Here is a 25,254-nt window from a genome sequence, read left to right as displayed (position 1 = left end):
GGTCAAGAAAAGAGCATATTGAGTCCAACCATTATAATACAGGGCAGTATGAATTTGTTTATCAACTTGTGTGGCTTTCATTGTGACACAGGGCACATCATTCAATCCGAATGTACTGGATCACATCTTTAGCTTGATCTCGTCCAAAAATGTCCATGTACTTTAACATTGATTCTGCAGTAAGTACTTCTCGGGGCATATAAATAATGACTTTCCAAAGGAATATGGAAGTATGAGGATCCAAATAAAGTGAATAATTGCCATTTAAAAGTATGTAAAATCAAATTTTGAAAAACAACACCCATTACTGAAACAATTAATGTTGAACTCATACATGACCTGTGTGACTTTTACTATTGTTTAGTACAACATGACACAATTTGTTTATACATGTGTGTGGAAATCACCTGTGGGATTCTACACTTAATTATTGTCTCACCATCAGAAGTTTCCCAGGAAAATCTAGCAAAGTTGCCAATTGATGTCTGGGTCTAACATTGTGCTTTCGTCAATGGGTAGTGGTCACTATCTGTGCAGGTGGCACTAACCCAAAAAGATTCCATTATCTTTTTAGTCAGGCAAATGGAAGCTAGAGAAGGCCATAGGGCATGCAAGTCAACGAAGTACACTTATTTAATAACTCCCTTTAGCCAAGTGGCCAGTGTTTGTGGGTCTTTGTGTTCTATTCCTATCTTCAGCAGTAGGCACAGTCTTTCATAGATGCAGATATTGTCTGCACATCTCAGGGTATTGCAGGGTCCTGCAGCTTTGCTTGTCAGCTTGACCAAGGAGAGAGAGCAAATAGTTATTGTTGGTGGAGTTGTGGAGGCAACCAGTCTTAGGAAGGAAATCAGGTTTTGTCATTAGAACAAATGAACCATCAGAATGAAACTGCATGCAGTTTGGATCACAACTATCCTATGTAGCTCACTCACACTGCATTTTGAATTTTTCTAAAATTGATATATTGTGGGATTAAAGGGATATTTTAAAAAAATGAGAAACACAACTTTTTATCGCTTTATTATGTTTTAAAATACTCTTTATAGAGACAAGCTGGTACATCTGAGTATAATGGTAAGGACCGAGAAGGTACAAGGGGAGTTAGCCTGCACGAGTCCTGCACGAGTTGCTTCCCTTTGTATACACTATGCAGACAGAAAGACATTTCATCTTTCTGGGAGGACTGGATGTGGAGCTAGCTTAGAAATGTGTCCTAATGTAATATGATAAGAGTAGCACAAGCATAAATTATTACTTGATTCTGGTATGGCTGAGTTACCCTCTATGAGATGCATCCTCATGAAGACCCAATCTTCACAAGTGTAGGGTAGGGTTCAAGATATTGACACAAACGAATAATGAAGAAGAGTCCTCCCAAAGGGAATTCTCCTCCAATGACTAAAGTAAAAATAATTCCAACTTTTCTTTCTAACTGATGTAAGTGTTGAGGCCATCTTGCAGCCATATTGGATGTTAGAGTGTGATGGCAGCCATATTGGATGTTAGAGATGGCACCATTCTCCTTCAGAAGCAACTTGACATCTAAGTCTTTTGAGAAAATGACATGTCTGATATGAACAAAGACAAATAGCAATAACAACATTTTCAAGATGGCTGTGATGGTGACCATAATGGATGTTAAGTTTGGCACCATTTTCACTAAGGACCAACCAGATATTATAAAAAATTCTTTGATGTAAAGCTCGTGCCAACATATCTAAACAAAACCCCATATCTGATATCAGAGACAGAATAGGAAATCAAAATTTTTAAGATGGCCAAGATGGTGGCCATATTGGAAATTTAATCAGTATCATTTAGGTCCATCTAGACACCATCAGATATCTTCAAGTGAAAACACAATGTTGACATAACTTTTGGCTTCAGAGGAGTAACAATAAAAAGATTTTCAAGATGGCAGCCATAGTGGTCAGACTGATGCCAGACTTCTATCATTTTCGTCAAGGACCAACTAGACATCATAAGAAGTCTTTTGGTAGAAACCCAACGTCGATGTAGCAACAACCAGATTTTCAGGATGACTGCCATGGAAACCACACCTGAGGTCAGATAGGCACCATTTTTATTTTGGACGAACCTGACATGATAAGAAGTATTTTAGCCACACTGATATCTGCATCCTTTCAGGAGAAGTAGTGATCAGGCCCAATTGGGGGGGGGGATATGTTATTTTTACCTTTCTTAAATATTCTTGTTGTTTACTTAGGTGGTTTTTAAAAATTCTTTATATAGTAATTTATATGTTGTTGTTTGGGCATTTGATTTATTTTCAAAAATTTTGGTATAACTAGGGCCTAGGGACCTCAAACTCTCAAAGTGGCCTGGGCCTCTCTCAACGTCTGAAGGAGCCTGGTACTGATAATAAGATTTTCAAGATGGATCTTTTAGCAGCCATACTGGATGTCCAAATTACCATTTTCAATTAGAACTAACCAGAGCCAAGAGCGTGGGATGAATGTATGGGTAAAGTTTCATGGCAATCATCTAAGTAGTTTAGCAGAAGTAGCAATAAAAAAACCTTAAGTGGCTGAACAGACCGATGAACAATGGACAACAAATTATGAATATCAGACAACAGCCCATCCCATAAGTTTTCCTGGTCTATGAACAGTAGAAAAAAAATATGGACTATTTAACAAAAGAACAAGAAACACCATCAATACAAATTCTAAACCTTATTAACTTACAATATCACATAATGGACAGTGACACAAATCACAATTTCTTTGATGTTTATGGCATATCAATAATTGTAACACCATCTTGTGAAGCTGCTAACCAAATAGGTTAAGTCCTAGGTCACTAAATACCTACCTTTCCTCTTGCTGGGGCCAGATATGCTGGGCTTCAAGCTTGGCCTCCAATACTAGAATTTTGTATGTCAGTCCCACTGCTGACAGTAATAAAAACATCACCCTGCAAAAAAGGGAACAATAATCAATGGAACATCAGAGAAAAACCTGTTTCATTCAACACACTGGCTATAAAAAATAATTGTGAAAACAATGGGGCTCAGGAAGTATGCACACTTGTTTTTTCCTTATTAAATGGTACAAACTTGTTAACTTTTCTCAAAGTTAAATACTAAAACAATTGGTCAGATTTATATAGTTTGGATTCAAAACAATCACATAAGTCAAATGGCTAAATGATTCATGCAAAAACATTAAATGGAGTATGGATTCTCGATAGCATTCCCGAATCCTATTATGTGTGGGATGGTGTTTTCAAGCATAAAACACTTGTACTGGATTTTTCTATCCCATCTCATATGACTGTCATCCTGAAATACTCAAACTGGATTTTTCTATCCCATCTCATATGACTGTCATCCTGAAAGACTCATATTGGATTTTTCTATCCCGTCTCATATGACTGTCATCCCGAAAGACTCCTACTGGATTTTTCTATCCCATCTCATATGAGTAATCCTGAAACACTCGTACTGGATTTTTCCATCCCACCTCAGATGAATGTTATCCTACCCAACATTTAACAAAGTATCATTCTGATATGCCCTTTGGCTGACTACTGTATATACTCATTTATAAGATGAGTCCAACTGGAAACTGCACAGTCCCAGATCTGCCATCACATATTACACCAGCAGATCTGGGTCTGTGCAATTTATTAGGAGTAATCAGTATAACAAATAACACAGATCCAGATTTGCATATGCATTATACCATAGCAGATCAGGATCTGTATTGTTTGCATCTGACTTGACTTATAATCAAGTACATACAGTAATTCTTTTGACTTCATGAAATCATCCCATTCATTATGTCACAGTCATCTGATAATTTTGTAATTGTTTAATTTCAAAAAGATCTATCTATGCTTGAACCAATATTCCTGTGTCAGAGATTAATCCGTGTGTCAGATTACTATTTATTTTGTAACTGACATTTTTTGATCCAGTAATGTGAGAAAAATAAGTAACAATGTGTATTTATGGGACAAAGAAATCCCACCATCATAATTCTATGACAGAAATGTGATTCTCAATTTTGTTGAGGAATTGAGACCCAAAGTGGATACTATTTCACTATCACACAAAAATATATATCAGCTAAGAAACACAAAGTTTTCTTTTAAAGCCATGCTATCACTAGATGCTTCCTGCTCCTGGTTTCATGCAAATTTTCAACATTTCTTTTGTAACTATTTTTAATATTATCTTGCTTATGATACTTCATTAATATTAACATTTTTGTCAGAAGTAATGACAATTGAAAAGATGCAAAATTACTTCTTAGTTTTAAAAATTTAACAACTTAAACCTTCTGATTTTTTAAAAACAGTCAAGCAATTTCTGAAATTGAGGAAATCCTCAAAATATCTCAGACATCACCAGACTCCTTCAAGGAAAATTAAGATTATTAACAAAATTGTAATCCCTGATGCTTGCTAAAAAATTTTTTTACCATCAAACCAATAATAAGGATAATTCCAAAATCTTAATTTTAGGAATTTTGAGACATTTAGTGAAACTGTAGCCTGCTCAGAACAAGATCTACTTATTTTACGACCTCAGAAACCATACTTCAGTATTACCTTCTTTCGGTAATGCTGTGTAATACCTCCAGAGATAAATTTATTAGTCAAGTTTCATCCATCACTTCTACAAAATTCAACCCATTAAGAGTCACATTTATAAGTCAAGAAGTGTCTCAGAAACCTAATGACTATGTGGTCATGAATACAGATGATAGCAATGGCAAAGACCATATATGTTATACTTGTTTACGAGACCAAATGCAAACAACATAGACCAAGACCTGCCACTGCATAATGTGCCAGGCAGATCAGGGTCTGTGAAGATTTTCAAGAGTAATTTGTGGAACACACATCCTGATCTATTGGTGGATCATGCTATGGCAGATCAGGATCTTTGCTGTTTGCAGTTTGACTTGATGACTTATAAGTGAGCATATACGTTACTAATGCTTTGCTGTCAAAACAGAACAAATAGCTCAGTAACTTAATGATGATGTGGACATGAATAATGATATGGCATTGGAAAAGTTATACCTATATCTCACTCATGCTTTGAAGTCGAAACAAAATATCACCTACAGTGAAGAAAGTTCAAAATTACTTACAGTACTGTACAAATAGCAAGTAGGAGATTTGTACGTGGAATCCTGGAATAAAAAAGAATAGTTTTGATCTAGATCCAGTTTGCTATCACTCTATGGCAAGTCATTTAATCAACAAAGCTGAAACAAACGATATCTTTGCAGATGTCATTTTCCTTGAACTTATCTTTTGGTTTATGTCTGCATAGATTGATTTGAGATCCAATAAGATTACTTCCCTTGGAACAAGGTCTCCACCTTCTTTTGGGTTATCCTTCCATAACATTGCAGTTAACAAGAACAATTTGTTACATATTAAAAGCGGGACCACAGAAATATAATTTACCTTGCACATATTGTTGGTTATGCAATAACAAAATGTATCTAGCTTGGCCAGTTCACATTAGGATAGGGCATGTATGTGGTTTTAAACAACTGCCCAATCATTGTGGTGGAAATATACTTGAATTGATATGCATTTCATTTTCTTGGCAATTAAATATTATTATTATTATCATCATTATTATTATACATTTACAAAAATTCAGCTATTCTTTTCAAGACAAAAATCCAGCTTGAAATTCTTATATTTTTGATAGAATAAATTTCTTCAGTACTTTTTTATCGGAAACTGACACAAAGATTACACAAAATTGATTTCAAGGAAGTTATTATAAGAGTCTGAGATATCGTTTTGTTTCAGTTCATTATACAGTTCAGAAAAAAACAACAAATATTCTCACTTGTGATTAAAGTATTTTGTTTAAAACTTGTCCACTTCTCCCTACTGTCATATGTATAGGAAATAAATGAGAATAAATATTAAACTGCCTCAAAGCAGTCAATGAAATGTATTGGTACCACATTAGCACAAGATATATATTTAATGAAAACTTTCAAAGGTGAAACTAGCAAACTTTCTAGGTTTATTCTTGAAATATGCCAAATTGAGATTTTATCAATGAGCCTATGTCGATTGAAAATGTCAAGATAACTGCATCACATGAAATCTACCAAATGCAGACTGGCTAAGCTTCAAAGCACTGTGAACCTGAGCAAAACTCAAAACTTAATGCAAATCATTAGAGCATGAAATATGAGTGTATAAGTATGAGCGACCTAATTTGTCTGAACACTGTACCACTCTAAATGATATTTCGTCATATTAAAAGAATGTACAGGCAATGGTGTCGAGATGGCAAACTATTTTGATGGGACTGGTAGCTTTAAAAATTCTGAATCTGAACATAAAAATTGGAATATTCTTCCTACAGTCCTCATTTACACCATCTGACACAGCAAAGTCGATAACCCCCTCCCAAAAAAAAAAACTGCAAAAAGAAGCATGTTTTCTCATCCAGCTATTAGCATTATCTACCTCATTTAGTTTAATGTCTTCAATGAACAGTGTATTACTCCTTTCTACACATGAAAATAATATCAGGGTAAGTGGTTATTAAGGCAAACACAGAGAATCCAAGTTAAACACAAATGATGCACACAAGTGTTGATGCTGAATCAACTGAACAAAGGACATATGATAGACATCATCAATCCATAAGCAAGAATATTTCTGCAATCCAGCCAAAAATAAGGTAAAGAGGGATAAAGTTTTATCAATACTGCATCTAAAGAGTTCTTCCCTATTTCAATAAGCCTAATACAGGAGTCATTACCTCTGTAACTTTACTGCACAGTTCCACAAAGCTTCTATAGTCTTTTGACAATCAATACCTGAAATAAGTTTTTTAAAAATTATTCCATACACATGATCAATGACAAGCTTAAAAAAATAATCAATTCTATGCAGCAGATAGACAGAGAAAATATAAAATAAATTTTACACAAATTCAAGTTTTTCCTACTTCAAGTGCAGCATGTAGCAAGATTCATAAAAAAATGCACAAGTCTACCTATGTTCAACTATTTCTTCTGTAATCAAATCGGTTAGAAAAAATATTAAAATTCATATCAAGATTTTTTCACAATAAAGACTTTAATGCTGTCTCAGTAGGCTTAACCTCTGGGCGACTCACATAAATAAAAACTAACGATGGAAGCAAGTGCAAGTATCTGCACTTTATTTTTTTCTGTACAGACCATACACCACCTTACATTATAGTACAAAACAGAGGCATTTAAATTTTCTTTTGGTTTACAATATATGCTCATCATATAGCGACATATCCATAAGTTCCTTTAGGGAATGGAAGGATGTTCAGTTCTGTCAAATCAGACCTCATTATTCAGCTTGAAATTATGTCATAAATAAGATACCAACTGTTACCTAAGTGTATCAAAGAACTATGAAGTCTGGGACAGACTGAACTTAAAATGAAATTCTGTCTCTTAGTGAATAGTGAAAAATATGAAATATGTAAATACAATATTAATGGTGGTAATAGTTCTGTGAAAGGAAATTTGAAATTCAATGAAAAGAACATGTGGATAAAAAAAACACAAGTGACATATGGTTTCTAGTATATTTTTACCAAGAGGTTTCGTACCCGCATGAGTGGATTTAAACCCAAAGTGAAAAGGTGTCATATCTGGAGGATCTTACCTTTCAATAAATTATACTGTACATTTTTTATTTTAAAACTGTGTTTTAGTTTCAGGCATAAAAGGTGGACAGCAATTTCCATGGGTTAAGCTATAGCAATTTTGATATGTTGCTATTATGGAAGAAAGTAACACAGTTGATATCATAATGCAATATAGGTCACTCATCCATGCATGACGACTCATCAGGGCAAAATTCCATTAGAACAAAGTTCCATCAGAACAAAATTCCATTAGAAAAAAAACTATCAGAACAAGAGGAAAAGAAGCAATAGTCACCCAATCAGAAAGGAAAAAAAAACATTCCCAGTGTCCAAATAATGTGCATTTTCACTAATTTAACTTAAATCTTTTAATTATCTCCCTGCTTTAACTTAACGTTGTATTTTGTCCAAGATTTAAATTAAATCTTTTAATTTTTCCTATCTTAGAAATGTTGAAAAACATTTAAATAAATCAGTAAATTTGTTCTGATACAATTTATAAATCTTAAAATATTTTGCAACTATTCAACATTTAAATCCAGGTATGGCTGGTTTAACATCAGTTCTGCACTGTTGTTCATCAATTTTTGTTTCATGTAATTAGTTTTTCCCTCAATCATCTTTTTGAACCTGTGCAACTTCAAAAATTTGCTATTAGCCATGTAATTTTTAAAATAATTTTGGGGAATAATTTAATAAGCCTCCAATGCATGTGTAGGAAACAATCAAACTGTTAAAACGAAAGTTCCTGGTGAAGGAGATCCATGCATAAAAATGGTTTATGTGTAGCAAAGCAGAAAGATAAACAGCTAGATAGACTGAAATAACCTAACAAAATTAAACTCACATCTCATCAAGTAGGGAAAGCCCAATTTCTGCTTGGATGTGTTTTGTGGGGAGGTATCTGTCAGAGGGTTTGGACGGGCATTACTATGGTCTGTATAGTCACATGGGTCCAATACTACACTTTGCAAGCAAACACCAAGATCTGAACCTTCTAAGTCCGGTTTTAAACTGGAATGTGTCAGCATCAAATTATTTTCACCACTGTTATTATTATTCTTGCTTGAAATGTTTGTGGAATCAACAATGAGCTCTTCCTCAGTCAAAAAAAGACCATCTGATGAGCAATCCTCTTCAAGTGTCTGGTCCAGTGATGTTCCTGAATCCTGGGAAAAAAGGAGTTAAAGATCAATTCACAGAAACATTTTTTTAAACAAATTAAGGGTCTTTTTTTTTTACAACTAATTTCTTTTTCTGGAGGATGCTTTTACTGTACCTGATTGAACTGCAGCTGCATTACATATTTTGCTTATACTTAAATTTGAATTTTATCAGCTTTACATGTTGTTTATACTGTAATTGAACTGCAGCATTATACGTTTTGTTTATACTGTAATTGAATGGTGTCAGCATTACATGTCTTGTTTATACTGTAATTGAATGGTGTCAGCATTATATGTCTTGTTTATACTGTAATTGAATGGTGTCAGCATTACATGTCTTGTTTATACTGTAATTGAATGGTGTCAGCATTACATGTCTTGTTTATACTGAATATTTAATTGCAGCAGCTTTACATACTGTTTATACTGCAAACTGAATTTCATCAGCATTATATGTTTTGCTTATACTGTAAAATGAATTGCAGCATCAGTACATGTTTTGCTTATACTGTAAAATGAATTGCAGCATCAGTACATATTTTTGTTTATACTGTATTTCAACTGCATCTGCAGCAACATTACATGTTTTGTTTACACTGTATTTGAATTGGATCAGCATTACATGTTTTGTTTATACTGTATTTGAATTGCATCAGCATTACGTTTTGTTTATACTGTATTTGAATTGCAGCAACATTACATGTTTTGTTTATACTGTATTTGAACTGCAGAAACAATACATATTTTGTTTATACTGTATTTGAATTGCATCAGCATTACGTTTTGTTTATACTGTATTTGAATTGTAGCAACATTACATGTTTTGTTTATACTGTATTTGAATTGCAGCAACATGTTTTGTTTATACTGTATCTGAACTGCAGCAACAATACATATTTTGTTTATACTGTATTTGAATTGCATCAGCAATAGGTTTTGTTTAAACTGTATTTGAATTGCATCAACATTACATGTTTTGTTTAATCTGTATTTGAATTGCATCAGCATTACATGTTTTGTTTATCCCGTATTTAAGTTTCATCTGCATTACATGTTTTGTTTATACAGTATTTGAATTGCATCAGCATTACATGTTTTGTTTACACTGTATTTGAACTGCAGCAACACTATGTTTTGTTTATACCGTATTTGAACTGCAGCAACACTATATGTTTTGTTTATACTGATTTGAATTGCATCTGCATTACATGTTTGTTTATACTGTATTTGAATTGCAGCAACACTACATGTTTTGTTTATACAGTATTTGAATTGCAGCAACATTACATGTTTTGTTTATATTGTATTTGAATTGCATCTGCATTACATGTTTTGTTTATGCTGTATTTGAATTGCAGCAACACTACATGTTTTGTTTATACTGTATTTAATTTTCATCTACATTACATGTTTTGTTTATACTGCATTTGAATTGCATCTGCATTACATGTTTTGTTTATACTGTATTTGAATTGCAGCAACACTACATGTTTTGTTTATACCGTATTTGAATTGCATCAGCATTACATGTTTTGTTTATACTGTATTTGAATTGCATCTGCATTACATGTTTTGTTTATGCTGTATTTGAATTGCAGCAACACTACATGTTTTGTTTATACTGTATTTAAGTTTCATCTACATTACATGTTTTGTTTATACTGTATTTGAATTGCATCTGCATTACATGTTTTGTGTATACTGTATTTGAATTGCAGCAACACTACGTTTTGTTTATACCGTATTTGAATTGCATCAGCATTACATGTTTTGTTTATGCTGTATTTGAATTGCAGTAACACTACATGTTTTGTTTATACTGTATTTAAGTTTCATCTACATTACATGTTTTGTTTATACTGTATTTGAATTGCAGCAATATTACATGTTTTGTTTATACTGTATTTAAGTTTCATCTACATTACATGTTTTGTTTATACTGTATTTAAGTTTCATCTACATTACATCTTTTGTTTATACTGTATTTGAATTGCAGCAATATTACATGTTTTGTTTATACTGTATTTAAGTTTCATCTACATTACATGTTTTGTTTATACTGTATTTGAATTGCAGCAACATTACATGTTTTGTTTATACTGTATTTGAATTGCATCAGCATTACATGTTTTGTTTATATTGTATTTGAATTGCAGCAACATTACAAGTTTTGTTTATACTGTATTTGAATTGCATCTGCATTACATGTTTTGTTTATACTGTATTTAAGTTTCATCTGCATTATGTTTTGTTTATACAGTATTTGAATTGCATCAGCATTACATATTTTGTTTATACTGTATTTGAATTGCAGCAACACTACATGTTTTGTTTATACTATATTTGAATTGCATCAGCATTACATGTTTTGTTTATACTGTATTTGAATTGCATTAACATTACATTTTGTTTGTACTGTATTTGAATTGCATCAGTATTACATGTTTTGTTTATACTGTATTTGAATTACATCAGCGTTACATGTTTTGTTTTTACTGTATTTGACTTGCATCAGCATTACGTTTTGTTTATACTGTATTTGAATTGCATCTGCATTACATGTTTTGTTTATAATGTAATTGAATTGCAGCAACATTACATGTTTTTTTATACTGTATTTGAATTGCATCAGCATTAATAATCCAATGTAGTACCCTTAACCAAGTGGAAAAATATCTACAAATTGAAAATATAGAACCAATCAAAATTAAAATAGACAGGCACCACAAGTCACAAAACTGAACTAAAACCCCTACTACCCCTAACGTAGCACCCCCCAAGTCTCAATCAAACTCTAACCCAAATAAAGAACAACACAAGCCAACCCCAATCTTTAAGAAAGTCTTAACACTAAAAGGCCACAACAAGGAATTAAAAAATGAAACACTATTTCAAAAACTTCAAAATAATGGTAGACAGGTTGATAAAACCTACCAACTCAAAAACCACAAAGGACAGGAAACCTCTAAAGCAGTTCTAGAAGCAACCAAACCATTACCGGCATTAATCAAGCTAGGTCCATCCAAAGTGCGACACCGAGTCGAACCATATATAAACAAACCCCCGATTCTGCACACATTGCCAACACTGGGGACACTCTGCCCTCAGATGTCGCTTGCAGCCAAGATGTCAACACTGTGGTGGTCAACACAGAGGCACATGTCATGTCCATAAACCCAAATGCCCAAATTGCAGGGAACCACACCACCCCAGAGCAGGAGAATGTAGATACACAATAAAAGAAAAACTAGCCATAGCACTCATGAACGCCATAAAACCTAACATACAAAGCAGCAAAAAATGTAGCAAACAAGACCAATCAACCAACTAAACAACCTGAAACCAATAAAACATACGATCAACCCAAGCCTAGCAGAAAAACTAGCCCACAAAAACACCCTCCCTATACTAAAAATAGAACCACAACATCAATAGTAACCACACAAACAGACCACCCACAGGAGAATAAAGCAACTCATAATATACCCGAAGTAAGATGAGTACAAAACAATCAATACAGGATACACACTGAATAATAGAAAGGATTAAGGAAATAATTAACAGTAATGAGTCACATGACCCACAACCCCTACTAATTACCTTAATGGCCATGCTCACCCAGATAGGTCACTGGGCATCCAACATAGTAGATAATTACAACACCCACCATGGATAACACAAGTAAAAATGAACTCATCATCAGGCAATGGAACTGCAGGGGGCTACTAAAAAATCTCCCAGAGCTACCACTTAAGCTCAATAACTTAATCAACAAACCAGACATTATCTGCCTACAAGAAACTCACCTAACTGAAAAACAAAAACGCCTACCTAAAATAAAAGGATACTCCCCAGGAATATTTAAACACCGCCCCAATGGTCAAAAGGGAAGCTGGGCTATATTCTTGCCTAAACATGACTGTGCAGTCCAATGTGTAAAAATAGCTGCAAACAAACATAACTGAAAAACTCAACTTCATAAACAGTAAACACTGAAGTTCTGGATAATGGATACACTAAAAAGGCTTATCTAGGGAAATCACTGAATACTGTTGTTTGTTCAGCTCAGCATCCCAGTGATATCTGCATCTGTAACTCGATACATTTTCACATTAGCATCTCAAAATGTAAAGTCACCAAATTTGTTTCATGCATGACTCACTTCAACATTATATATATTAACACACAGAGCAAAACCACTAATTTGACACATGCTGAGAAAGAGTGATCTGTGTATAGGTAATCCACCATGCTGATCATGGATCAAAGAAGAGGCCATTTTTGATAAAAGGACTGATGAATTATGGGAACTATTTGGTGCCACAGGAAAACAAACATCATCTGCACTATCTAGTTCATATGAAACTATTTTAAAATTATCCCTAATATTTGTCTATATATTGATTTTTAATTATTACTACTTGAACAAGTCCAGCAAACCACCAGTAATAATTATGCACAAAATGTATTGACCACATTCCACTCTTGGCTATACAGCTGACACTGATTTACACCCCAACACAATGTGCAATAAAGAAAAGTGTTACAGGTGAAGTCAGACTCAAGTTACACTATGCAATAAAGAAAAGTGTTACAGGTGAAGTCAGACTCAAGTTACACTATGCATGGGATGGAAGACTGACAGATTTATGATCCATGTAATCACATTCTGCATGCAGATTTTTTTTTAAAATTGTGCAGAGATGATTTGATGGTGAAACAGATCTTACAAACTGTTCATCTTTGAACTCATCTGACCTCTTGATAAGGTTAAGCTTCACAATGAATTTAATTGAAATGAAACTTAGAGTGTGACTGCCAAAGGGTTTACAAGTCTTTTGGATGTATATTCTAAGTAAATCAAAATGAAATAACTCTTATAAAAAAAAGGCAAAATCTGTCAATCACTGAATTCATCCAAGTGCTTGCTGAGATGAAGTTTTACAGTGTATCTGCTTGAAATAAAATGATAAATATGAATGCCAAGCATTCACAAGTTTGTGTCCAGATGGACATATGCTGAACTGTTTCCTTGTCTTTCACCTTAGCGGCAGAGGACAATTATAGTGTAACAAAACAAAGGCTGATTTAAGTAATGCACTCCATAAATCTTTTTATTTTGAAAGCAAACTCTTTGTAAAATAAAATCCATCTACTTTTCAAGATACTTACAATTTTCCTGTATTTCAGTTGAATGGAACCTGAATTCATACTTTCAAGACTGCTAAACACCAACTATAAAAAAACACCAAAACTACTCATTTACGATGCACATCAAAATACAAACACAGTCCTAACTTAGATCTGCAATTCCTTACCATGCAAATCAGTCTAAACTGTTCATTTAATGACTGATTTCAATGAAACAACTTATAATATATGCTTGTGTACAAGCTGCATACAAATTAAAACAGCAAAGACCCAGATCTGCCATCGCACAATGCACCAGGCAATCTGGGTCTATGCTGTATAAGTAATCAGTAGAACAAGCAACACAGACCTAGATATGATATTATGTAATACACCAGACAATCTGGGTCTATGCGGTATGTTACGAGTATTCAGTCAAACAACACAATGGCAGATCACGGTCTATATTTTGGGCAGATGAACCCAAATTATAAGCAAGTATATACAACAGAACTAGAGTTTCTGGCACATATGCAATGACATCGGATCTGGGTCAATAATGTTTGTAATTGTACATGTTATATGAGGGTAACACAGCAATAACATTGTTTGAAAATTAAAAAAAGATAATGCTAAGCTACTTTGCTATGATGTGTGTGTGTGTGTGTGTGTGTGTGTGTGTATATATATATATATATATATATATATATATATATATATATATATATCAGAGATAAACTATGAGCTGATTAGTTAATTGTTAAAAGTCATATTATATTTTCTTGAGTGTTAAACTTGTTACATTTTAGACAGATGTAATACCACCTAAAGACGGCACAAAACACTTCACGACATTACATAAGCAAAATGCGTAATGTCCGAGACATCAATTTATTCTTGAAGAACTTTCATGAAAATGATAATGTCAAAAACGTTAAAATTATGATGTTTGTCTTTCTGCCGACAGATTATCCATGAAACGTGGCGAGTATTCAACATTTATTAAGGAATATGTCATTTATATAATTTTGATGACAATTAATATAATCAAAGGTCCCATGTATGTATGTATGTATGTATGTATGTATGTATGTATTTATGTATGTACGTACGCATGTGTGTGTGTGTGTGTGTAAGGATGGATGGAGTGATGGATGTACGTATGTATGTATGTACGTACGTACATATGTATTTTTGTATTTTAACATTACTCACCATGTTTTGCAACATCAAAACCCTCCACCCCACACAATGTGGTAATTAATACTGCCATCATGCATATCAACATCAAAACCCTCCACCCCACACAATGTGGTAATTAATACTGCCATCATGCATATCAACATCAAAACCCTCCACCCCACACAATGTGGTAATTAATACTGCCATCATGCATATCAACATCAAAACCCTCCACCCCACACAATGTGGTAATTAATATTGCCATCATGCATATCAACATCAAAACCCTCCACCCCACACAATGTGGTAATTAATACTGCCATCATGCATATCAACATCAAAACCCTCCACCCCACACAATGTGGTAATTAATACTGCCATCATGCATATCAACATCAAAACCCTCCACCCCACACAATGTGGTAATTAATATTGCCATCATGCATATCAACATCAAAACCCTCCACCCCACACAATGTGGTAATTAATACTGCCATCATGCATATCAACATCAAAACCCTCCACCCCACACAATGTGGTAATTAATATTGCCATCATGCATATCAACATCAAAACCCTCCACCCCACACAATGTGGTAATTAATATTGCCATCATGCATATCAACATCAAAACCCTCCACCCCACACAATGTGGTAATTAATATTGCCATCATGCATATCAACATCAAAACCCTCCACCCCACACAATGTGGTAATTAATATTGCCATCATGCATATCAACATCAAAACCCTCCACCCCACACAATGTGGTAATTAATATTGCCATCATGCATATCAACATCAAAACCCTCCACCCCACACAATGTGGTAATTAATATTGCCATCATGCATATCAACATCAAAACCCTCCACCCCACACAATGTGGTAATTAATATTGCCATCATGCATATCAACATCAAAACCCTCCACCCCACACAATGTGGTAATTAATACTGCCATCATGCATATCAACATCAAAACCCTCCACCCCACACAATGTGGTAATTAATATTGCCATCATGCATATCAACAAAAATATCTGAGTTATACCCTGAGACTTGAGGTAGTGAAATTGGATTGGTTTGCAAGCTGCATAATGCTGTGCATACAGACATACATGATCATAAAATCTTTCTTCAAAAGGAAGAGTATTGTTGTTCTTGTTGTTGTTGTAGGGTTTAATGCCACTTTTTAGCACATGACAGGCTATACATGGTGGCCAGTATTAATGGTGGAGGAAGAAACCAGGAAAACCCAGAAAGAACCACTGACCCAAAAAGGAAAAGTGTAATAAATAATTAAAAAGCTCAACTCTAAGAAGCTTTCAGTTTTCTCTAGCTGCCACTGAAGATATTAATTATCATGCAGAAAATAAAATCAGACTGAAGTGATCTTCACAAAGAAATGTTGACCCTTGTGGCAGGGCATACAAAATAAAATAAAAATGAAAAATGATATCAAATTAGAGGCATTATAATGAGTTTGTAAAAACAAAAGACTTATTTAGCTTTATGGCTTTTTAAAAACAAAATGTCTTCTTGAAAAGCATTATAATAATTGTGTAGCAACAGAAGCCAGATTAACTTGTTGAAAGTCAAAAGCTTCGTGCAACTTTGGAGTGAAACCCACATTCACCACTATCAGAAGTATGGTTCAGTAATTATCTTATTTTTAGCATCTGAGGCCCCACATGAAATAACTGCAGTCCACCTAATTTCAATACTCATTCATAAGTGCAATACATGGATAACCTGTGTGGAAAGTAACCCATCACAATACACAACATGCAATATGTAATAAAGAAAGTTTACAATCAAATAAAGATGTTTATTCCTTTTTCTAATTGCACTGGTCAAAAAGGACTTTATGTAACATTGCCAAGAGCTAAACATGGATACTTAACCTATGTCAATAAAGCATAAAATGCAGGAAACTTCTTTGGTAGATATTAATACAGATGCCACAAATTATCAAGTTTCATGATTCTAACATAAACAGCACTCAATATGTGGCCTTTAAACACACAAATTCAACTGCTACTGAAGCATGAAATATCGGTCAAGGAAATGTCATTTTGAAAAGAGTATAGTAATTGTCAAGATGCATCCCATCACAAAGTTTCATGAAAAACCGTTGGTCGTGAGCTATTTTAAAACCTTAACTTGAACCAGAGAATGAGAGGAAATATGGCTCACTATGTCCTTTTTTGTCATTATGGTGTTGTGCTAACAGACTGGGTATCATCATTAATTTCAGGATTCTAGCACCGCTCTGGTGGCCTAGTGGTTAGAGTGTCTGCCTCGGATGCGGGAGGTCACGGGTTTGAACCTGACTGAGTCATACCAAAGACATATATAAAAAAAATGGTACTAATAGCTGCCTCGCTAGGTGCTCAGGATTAAGAGGTTAGTGTTAGGACTGGTAGGCCTGGTGTCAAGATAATGTGACTGGGTGGGACATCATGCTACATGTCTGCAGCATGATGCCCCAGTGCTAGACATCACTATAAACTGTCAAACTGCAGACATCGTAGCAATATGACTGAAAAATTGTTAAAGCTACTTTAAAAATCTAAATCACACATACACACGATTCTAGTACAAACAGTGCCTGAGAAATGAGAAAACAATTTAACCATATCTCTCAAGTGTTAGATATGGGCAGTAATGATCAGTTGTTTTGTAGCAGTGATGGATGGATGGATTGGATGGATTGGATGGATGGATGGATAGAAAGATACAGAGGTCTTGCTAGGATTTTAAAACTAGTAGTCCAGGACTCCCATTTTGGTAAAAATAGAAGTCCCACCATCAAAAGTTGCAGTCCCTTCTTTTCTACAGAATCAACACAGACGCGAGTGCATCTATTTTTAGATGGAGAGGTTTGCTGATGTAAACACTCACTATAATACAGCTTCATTACAACAGTCCATTAACAGGATCGCAAATTTATGGTTTATTTATTTGTATATGTACTTGTAGTAATTTTAGGCAAATAAATAGGATCTGAGTTGCTGTTTTTTTCCGTATTTTCGCAAATACATGTCAGGTCAGAAAACAGCTTAGACCTTAAAGCGCATCTCACGAATTCCACAACATAGCATTGTCCCATACGTTTTCTGACCTATATAATTCGCATTTTAAAGTTAAATCTTTAATAAAATAATACCTAGGCTTTGGTTTCAATGATTTGTATATTTTTTCTGAATATATTTGCCCAATGATTTAAGAAAACAGACAATATAATAAACTGGTACATCCCAGACTTAGCGAAGTCCGCCATTATTTCCCGTTAGGCCTACTGGTTCACTTACAGTTTCAAACTAATTTTATGACGAAATAGTGTATAAGAGTCAGTTAATATATATCCAGATCACTGATTTTGATCTTAAAACACAAGTTTGTATGTTTTATCATCAAAGGATAGCACGCAGGAAATTGATAGTTGCTACCTTACTTGGATAAGGGTTAATGGTCAATCAGCTATCAAAACATAATGCTAGTGAATGGGCAAGAGTTTGTTTGTCAACGTAAATGATATAAAAACTAGGCCTAGCTACAGATGCCTTGATGAATACATTTCGTTACAGCACTAGAACTGGGCTAAGGTGAGGGGCATTTAAAAAAAATATGGTATGGTCAGTCAATGTACCTCTTAAATAATCACAGGGCAAAGTCGTTTTCACTTTCCTAACAGAAGAAGGTGACGTTTACATTTTTAGGCAACTTGTTACCCACTTACAAATGGCATTTTGTCTAAGTTTCAACATGTCTTGATTCTGAGGTCATGTGCACTGCTTATTCTGCTACATTCGGAAATGAACACAATAACGAAAGCTAAAGTTGTTTATTTGATGTACTTTTATAAATGACCACCTGTACATCTCTGGGTCATTCTGCCTCTGAATTAAATCACTGTAAATATCAGTACATTTTCCCACCCGGCCGCCAGTCAAAGTCTTTGAACGTGCCGCCCTGCTATTGCATCATGTTATTTTTTATGTTCTCTTATAAAATGGCAACATGTATGTACATCAAGAGTTCTTTCAGTCACTGAATTATGTCGTTGTAAATATCAGCACAGCCAATTGATCAACACATTTTCCTACAAAGCAGGCGGCTGAAGCAGGACTGCCAAGTCTTTGAATTTTGCCGCACACCTATTACATACATACAGAGGACTCCCGCCTCAGTGATTTTATGCGTCCCAAATCAAACACTGGCGTCCAAATACGCGTAATTAAGCGTTTCCGAGATCTCTGTAGATAGATAGATAGATTCAGCTATTACTAAAGAAATCCATTCCATGTAACTTTTTGAGCAAGGTTTGCTTGATAATTTGATTATTTATCAATTTAAAATCATACTTTTGACAGTATTCCTTTCAACATCTGCTATATCAAAACATCCTCAGTGAAAGGCATTGCACAAAACTGTAGTATATACAGTATTACCAATCTGTTAGAGACCGCTCTGGTGGCCAAGTGGAAAATTGTTAAAGCTATGTTAAAAACCTAAATCACACATACACCAAACTGTTAGATAAGCATGTTTTAGCACAAATGACCCATTATTATTGCTTGTGATAAGATGGAACATGCATGCCTGATAAATCAATAAAGCCTTAAATTCCGGTATTATAATCTGCCTTGTCACTATCTAATATTATGAGAAATAAAACCATAAACATAATATCTATGTGTCACATCTCTTCCATTTTCAGGTTGAATCTCATTTCAAACAAAACATTTACTGTAATACAGTGTGTATTCAGGCTAGAATGAAAGCAACAATTTTCATTTTTTTAAAATCATTTCAATGTCATAATTAATTTCAACAGACATTAGAACATGATGCTAAGGACTAATAAATGCTTCCAAGTACTTACTGCAAATTTCTCTTGGTATTTCTTCCACTGACCAAGCAAGAAACGATAGGTATTATCACGTGCAATGAAAGATCCAAAAACAAACTGAAAAAAAAGGTAGGATTGAAAACAACCTTCTCTCATCTAAACCATCTAAAAACATTGTTTTAAAATATTTTTATAAATCTCAACAAACTAATTTCAAAACTGTGTATATGTTTTGCTCTGATGGATAGATATGAAAATACCAAATTCTAAAAACCTGAAAAAGAATACTGCATGTAAACAATGTACTGAATGAAAGACAGATTTCAAGAATATTATTTAAACAAATTAATAATTATAAAAAAACTGACTGGCAGGAGACAAAATATATTTATCATTTTAAGAAAAATTCTGAAGATGAATTGGCTATACAGATCACATGCAAAAAACGTATACATGGTTACATAGTGATTTTGGCTACACATACAATTTCTACTCATAATGGGATATTTTCAGATTATGGCATGAAAACAGTCAAACAATTATAGGCCTTTGTTTCATTAATTACACTGATTTATGGGTGTCACCCAATATTATATTTCAAAACACAATAAAAAAAATATAGTGAAATCAACAAAAAAGCCCATAGCTGTGTAATATAGCTTACAACGCATGTATTCTTTCGTAGTAACAACTAAATACAATAAGACCCTTCTGAGCATAAACAAAACTTATAAGGATTACAATTTTTAAAAAAAACAAACTAATACAGTGTTCATAGGATATGGATGCTGATGGTAAAAGTGCTTTGTCTAAATAAAATAATAACTCAAGAAAAACACATTACTACATCTATCACTGCATCCAGTTTCATTCCCTGTCAAATGTAAGCCAAAGGAATGACAGCAGACAGAAAACCGTAGATACGTTTCTTAAAGTACCGATGGAAAGTTTTATCTTTATATATAGTGGTCCTCTTCTTATTAGATCACCCCTAATGCTGTAGAAAAGTAGCCTTATTTGAGGGATGCCTTTGTTGAGGGAGATTTCACAGCTATGAGTAATAATTACAATTAAAGGAAATATTTTACATTTTCATTTAAAAATCACATGCATATTATGGAACCAATGCAGACATTTTCTAATAATATTTAAAATGAATGATCATCAGACATTTAAAACCATTTAAAAACCTTGTCATTAAAATCAATTTTCAAACATCTGGCTAAAATATAAATCTCCATCCATTCCATGTTCCTCCTGTTGAAGAATGCCATCATTATGGATGTTAATTTTATCTTTCCAATGTTACATTTCTCAACAATGATCACAGAACTCCCATTTTTTTCTTTTCTTAACTGACAATCATTTTTTTTCCTCAGTGAAGATATTTTGCACTTTTCTCAACAACTTATTTCTACACTAGCAACTCTACCATGGTCAAACAAGTTTTGCAGCTTGTATGCAAAACTCTATGTTTACAAAGGAAGTAAACTTGTCACGTGATAAACAAGTTACAGGAAGGTAGCTGTTCAAATACATTTCAAAACCTATCTGTGAGAAGACAAGAAGGATGTCATGCCATTTTCCTTCTGAGGTGACCTAATGTCATGCTGGCTTGAACAAAATACTACTCTACCTCTTAGCTGTTAGCTTTTGCCAGTTATCGGCTGTAATACTTGCTAATAATGTTCCAAATGGCAAAATCTGACAAATAAGGAACACAAAGTGGTAAGGATAATTGGATTAACAGCTTGCCTATTTATGTGGATTAAAGTCTGTTGACGGTGACAGCGCTGTTATAATAGGAAAGACAAAACCTTTGTCTGTCATTTTAATTAATACGTGTGTGTTTAGTGTCTGTGTTGGTGTTGGGGGAATCCCCCAAAAAGTAAAACAAGTGTTCAAAGATTTGTTTTCTAAAACACATGAGCCCCTGTTGCAGTCATGCAGACCAAACAATCCAAAGATTTAAAATTTTGACAAGAAAGTAAAATACTGTTATAACTGTAAGAAAATCAAAGTAGTCTACATATGAACATAAATATGCATGTTAAATTGCATTCATCCTCCTCAAGTGATTTTTACTTAATAAATTACGGTAAACAAAATCAAAGTCTAAGAAGTAAAATTATGAGAAAATTATTGAATAGCCTGAAAATCTAAACAGGCCATGGACATGTACACATAAATGTGACAGCCAAATTTCATTTGCCTACATGAAGGTTTCTGTTCAATCCTAACAAACTTCTCCACATAGACAAATGTACACAGCTGTACATACATATGAATGGATGTGACCAAATCAAAATGCCTATGCTGAAAAACCATTAAAAAAATCCCAGAAGACAAAACCCTCTAACTTACTAAAAACCATAAAACAAACTTAAGGTAAATATATTGCAAAAATAAACAGAGGAGTCCCTCATATGGACTGACACACTACTAGCTGAAGAGATTTTCCAGGAATCCCAAGATAAGACCTTTTCTTATTTTTAACTGATGAGTGCTTAAACCAGCTCCAATATCCTTCAGTGAAAACACGATTTTCACAACTGGCTCCTGCGACAGTCATATTGTACATTACATTGTCACTGTTATCATTCAGGATCAACTCATTAAAAATGTTTTGGTGGAAACACACTGTCAATATGACCATCCATGCATTAGGAGTAGCAATGACAAAGCTTCCAAGACAGCTACCATGGCAGCCATATTGGATGTAAGATTAGCACCATATTCGATCAGGACCAACAAGACATCATAGAAGTCTTCTGGTAAAAATTCCATGTTGATACAGCCATCAATTTCAGAGAAGCAATAAAAAGATTTTCAAGACTGCCAACTCGGCAACTGTATTGGAAGTCAGATCAGCATAATGTTCATTAAAGACCAACCAGACATCATAGGAAGTCTTTTCGTGAAAACCCCATGCTGATATCACCATATGATCAGCTTACCTTAGCCTCAGCTGTCTGTATACCAATAGCATTAGGAATAAAGCGAGCCGTCTTCTCCCTTGTGATTGTTATTACTTTGACCATAGGGATCTCCAACTGGAAGCACAAAATTTTATTTAAAAAAGTTCCATGATAAATTATGTCAACTAATAATGAAAGTAATGGTTTGAGTACTCCTCTGGATTACAACATGGTAAAATAGATTTGGTGACTTTTTATGCAAACAGATCAAATATACCAAGATACTTAACAAGGTCCAAATGAACTGTGCTGAATGTTTATAATTACCCACGTTATATATCATAAACAACAATCCTAAAACTGATACATCATGACTGAATTTGAGAATGGACTTGAAAAAGTTAAAATAAAGCAATCTAACTGAATGCAATTTAAACCTGCCTTAATCTAGACCAAATAAATGTCATCAGTGTAGGCTTAAAATCTCAAACTAGTGAAATTTAGCCCTGAATCTGGGATAAAAAGTTTTTTGAAATTCCATTTCATGGACAGAAAAAGTTTAAAAAGTATTCACCCATGTAAGATGGAAAAGCATACTGAAATAAATAACTGAATAAGTCCATAACAATAAAAAAAATTTTTTTTTACTGGAATAAAGGGAGATAACTCACCAGCCTGCCCCTCCCCTTTATTCTAGAATAGAAGCAGAACCAGCTTTGAGACACATATAGATTGCCATGAAGCAAAATATCCCCTTGGAAGGCACAGGAAAAATCTGAAAATGAACACAGTATCATCATTTTACAAATTTTTTAAAAGAGTCAAATCTTCATTTGCAAAACTCACAACTGCTGAATCCAAAATATTAGATTTTTATATATATATATATATATATATATATATATATATATATATATATATATATATATATATATATATATATATATATCAGTTTGGGCTTGTTATGTCAACAAACCAAATGTAAGTATTACGAAGAATACACTGGATGGTCTTGGACTCAAAGAATGATCTTGTGAACACTAGCTAGCTACTCTAACAGATTTACTGAATGGTGTTTAACAATACAGCAACACATTAAAGGTTATATCATGCTGATTCAGTTGTAGTATCTTTCCCAGCAGCCAACCTGGTCTGGTATCAACAGTTGTAGTATCTTTCCCATAATTTACCACAGCAGAAAACAGCTGACACCATAAAAAATCACCATGTTCCAACTAGCAGAAAAATTTATTTTACTAAATATCTTTCTTCGAAAGTACTTAGCCAATAATAATAACTTAAGAGAACTACTACTGCCTTGCAAATCCAGCCCTCCCAGACTAGAACTTTTAGCTAAAAGGCTACAAGTTATCAGAATACCTCGGTGGCAGTTAGAGTGATTGCCATTTGACACTGGGATTGGCACAAATTCAGTAAAATTGTCAGTTACTAATGCAGTGGAAGGCACGCTCTCTATACAGATGTAACTGCAGTGAGGCTGGGAGGGTGCAGGTGTATTATGATTGGGTATGTATTATTGATGAAACACATTTGCTTGGAAATATTTTTTTCACTTTAAAAATGTTACCTGATCATAATAACTAATGAAAACATGTAAGAGGTGGGAGATAGATCGCCTTACCCCTGAGAAACCATCACCAGTCCCCTAATGTATGTGCGACAGCTTCAAGATAACATGACTGGAAAACAGACTCCATATGTCAGGTAGTGGCTTTGAAAGGGAAAATTTTACCTCCCGCACATTTAGTGGAAGTTGTGAAGCTACAACCTTACGAAGCTGTTGAACAACCCAGAAAGGTAACCTATTGTGCAACGGATATATGTCCTACCAGCTAAAGTTGAGTCTTTTAGGATGAAAGATCTCTGAGTTAAAACTGGATAAGTGTACTCAGATTTCCATCCATGGCATGGATAACAGAACAGCTTCACTCATATGTAATGTTTGTGGTAACTGTCCTAATTTTGTGAGCCGACATGCAAAGTAAATTCATAATTGTGGTGTTATTTCTGACATGTAGAAGCAATACCCCACATTATCCAGAATAAAAGTGTCTATGCTGATATATCATCCATTCTCTCTGTGAGGGCAAGAGGAGGCATGATCTACCTCAATGCAACAGCTCGGTCTTCATTCAGTACCACTTTAGAGCTCACACTGGTTCCTGTAGATGACCTTGAGATGAAGTGTCCAGAGTAGCAGGAGTTATTACCCCCGTCTGATTATTCATGAATGGTAACCAGTTCCTGGCACTGAAATTAGAGGCTGTTGTGAGTGATAATGACCCATTTTGTCTGAACTGCATGAAGACAGGTCTACCAAAAGAACATATA

The 25,254-nt window shown here is 34.2% G+C and overlaps 1 protein-coding gene across 1 annotated transcript in view; it reads right to left on the bottom strand.

Moving 5' to 3' along the window:
* The window catches only part of LOC149801891 (uncharacterized), an 83,626-nt gene that overhangs the window by 18,669 nt on the left and 39,703 nt on the right, over positions 1-25,254 (bottom strand). Inside the window, exons 5-12 of the mRNA XM_089956270.1 lie at positions 23,574-23,677; positions 22,942-23,037; positions 20,018-20,101; positions 13,990-14,052; positions 8,499-8,820; positions 6,782-6,839; positions 5,130-5,171; positions 2,839-2,940 (exon numbers count right to left, since the gene is read on the bottom strand). Of these exons, the coding sequence (XP_089812396.1) occupies positions 2,839-2,940; positions 5,130-5,171; positions 6,782-6,839; positions 8,499-8,820; positions 13,990-14,052; positions 20,018-20,101; positions 22,942-23,037; positions 23,574-23,677 (871 nt within the window). The remainder of the gene's footprint in view (positions 1-2,838; positions 2,941-5,129; positions 5,172-6,781; positions 6,840-8,498; positions 8,821-13,989; positions 14,053-20,017; positions 20,102-22,941; positions 23,038-23,573; positions 23,678-25,254) is intronic.

The sequence above is a fragment of the Sinohyriopsis cumingii genome, chromosome 4 (genome assembly GCF_028554795.1).
Source record: "Sinohyriopsis cumingii isolate HCF-2022 chromosome 4, ASM2855479v2, whole genome shotgun sequence".
Taxonomy (NCBI): domain Eukaryota; kingdom Metazoa; phylum Mollusca; class Bivalvia; order Unionida; family Unionidae; genus Sinohyriopsis; species Sinohyriopsis cumingii.
The sequence above is the reverse complement of the archived record's forward strand: the minus strand, read 5'-3'. Positions and strand labels throughout refer to the sequence as shown.